This window comes from Meleagris gallopavo, chromosome 11, assembly GCF_000146605.3.
Source record: "Meleagris gallopavo isolate NT-WF06-2002-E0010 breed Aviagen turkey brand Nicholas breeding stock chromosome 11, Turkey_5.1, whole genome shotgun sequence".
Taxonomy (NCBI): Eukaryota; Metazoa; Chordata; class Aves; order Galliformes; family Phasianidae; genus Meleagris; species Meleagris gallopavo.
In genome coordinates, this window is record NC_015021.2 from 23,087,071 (window position 1) to 23,088,718 (window position 1,648).

Below are 1,648 nucleotides of genomic sequence, written 5' to 3' on the forward strand. Positions count from 1 at the left end.
TGGGCTGCTACCAAAGGGGCAGCTCCGGGGGCCGAGCTGAGCTCCTCGTCTGCATTTCCTGTTTGCAAGGGAGGCCGGCGAAGATCCTTTTGGAGTGTGGGAGTCTGAGCCATTAAAACAGAAGCACTTTGATTGCTCTCTTCCTTTAGGGGATTTGCTTCATTTTACTTCATCTGACACAAGCCAGAAAGAAATGAGAACTCTGCAAGGAGCAGGAGAGCTGAATTCTGACATGTTATTCTCCACTAAGATTAAAATTCTTCCACTTACTGTGTTAAGCTTTTTCTAATCTTAGAAAAAGAGCCTTTATCTAAAATGAATGGGGATGGCAGATCACCCCGACACACGCGTGCGCAGGGCTGTCCGGCGGTGTCAGGATGCAGCGTTACTGCAAAAAGGTGTTCCCACACCATTCACATCCGTTCACAAACTGGTGTCCCCGTTCTGCTTGTACTCTGTCAAAATATTGAGCGTCATCTCCTCGCTCTTGGACTGCACGTTGGGCTCGCTCCTCCGGGATGACTTGCGGGTGGCCCTGGAGAGCCGCCGGCGGAAGGTGTCCCCGGCCAGGAAATAGAGGATGGGGTCGACGCAGCTGTTGAGGCTGGCCAGCCCCCGCGTCACCTGGTAGGTGGCGTACACCTTGTCGTTGAAGGCACACATCTGCGGCGTCTGGAAATCCAGCCTGGCCCTCAGGTTCAGGGTCTTCATCACGTGGAAGGGGAGGTAGGAGACGGCGAAGACCGTCAACACGATGATGACCAGGTAGATGGACTTCCTCCGCAGAGGAGAGTTGTCCAGGTCCTTGTAGATCAGAGCTTTCACGATCAGCCCGTAGCAGCCCAGGATGACGATGAAGGGGATGCAGAACATGAACACCGTGGTGCACATGCTGTACACGAAGTAGCTCCGCAGGTACTCGTCGGCCGTGGTGTCGTAGCATGTGATGGTTTTGTTCCTCCTCACCCCCGTCCCCGAGTAGAAGAGGATGGGCGCGATGACGGCCACCACCAGGGCCCACACCAGTGAGCTGACGTACACAGCGTTCTTCTTCTTCAGCCTCCCCAGCGACTTCAGCGGGTGCACGACGCCCGTGTACCTGTGCACACTTATGCACGTGAGGAACAGAATGCTGCCGTAGAGGTTCACGTGGAAAATGAACCTCTGCAGTTTGCACATGACATCCCCGAAGATCCAGTCGGTTTTGTTGAAGTAGTAAAAGATGAGGGCGGGCAGCGTGAGGACATACAGGAAGTCAGCCAGCGCCAGGTTGAACATGTACACTGAGATGCCGCTCCATGGCCGCATGTGGAAGACGAACATCCAGATGGCCACGCTGTTGCCCAAGAACCCGGTGATGAAGACGAGGATGTAGACGGTGGGCAGGTAGTAGAACTGGAAGCCCGTTTTGGTCAGGGAGCACTTGGTGGAGGCGTTTCCCGCGGCCCAGCCGCCGGCCAGCAGCTCGGGCTGCGTCCCGTTCAGAGCAGCAGAGATGAGGGCTTCGGTCATGATCCTCCCGGCGCGCTCACGACGGCCTGGGGCGAAGCGGCGAAGGCTCTACGGGAACAGCAACGCATCTGGAAAAGGAGAACGGAGCAGGGGAGCAAAGCGCGCCGGGCGGGAAGGTGAGCGGAGCCGCGCAGCC

General features: G+C 56.9%; 1 protein-coding gene across 1 annotated transcript; it reads right to left on the reverse strand.

The window, feature by feature from the left end:
* Positions 1–423: 423 nt before the first annotated feature.
* Positions 424–1,606, reverse strand: P2RY1 (purinergic receptor P2Y1). The gene is given in 1 exon segment (NM_001303197.1): positions 424–1,606. A coding segment is annotated over 1 exon segment (1,089 nt). The 5' UTR covers positions 1,513–1,606.
* Positions 1,607–1,648: the final 42 nt, after the last annotated feature.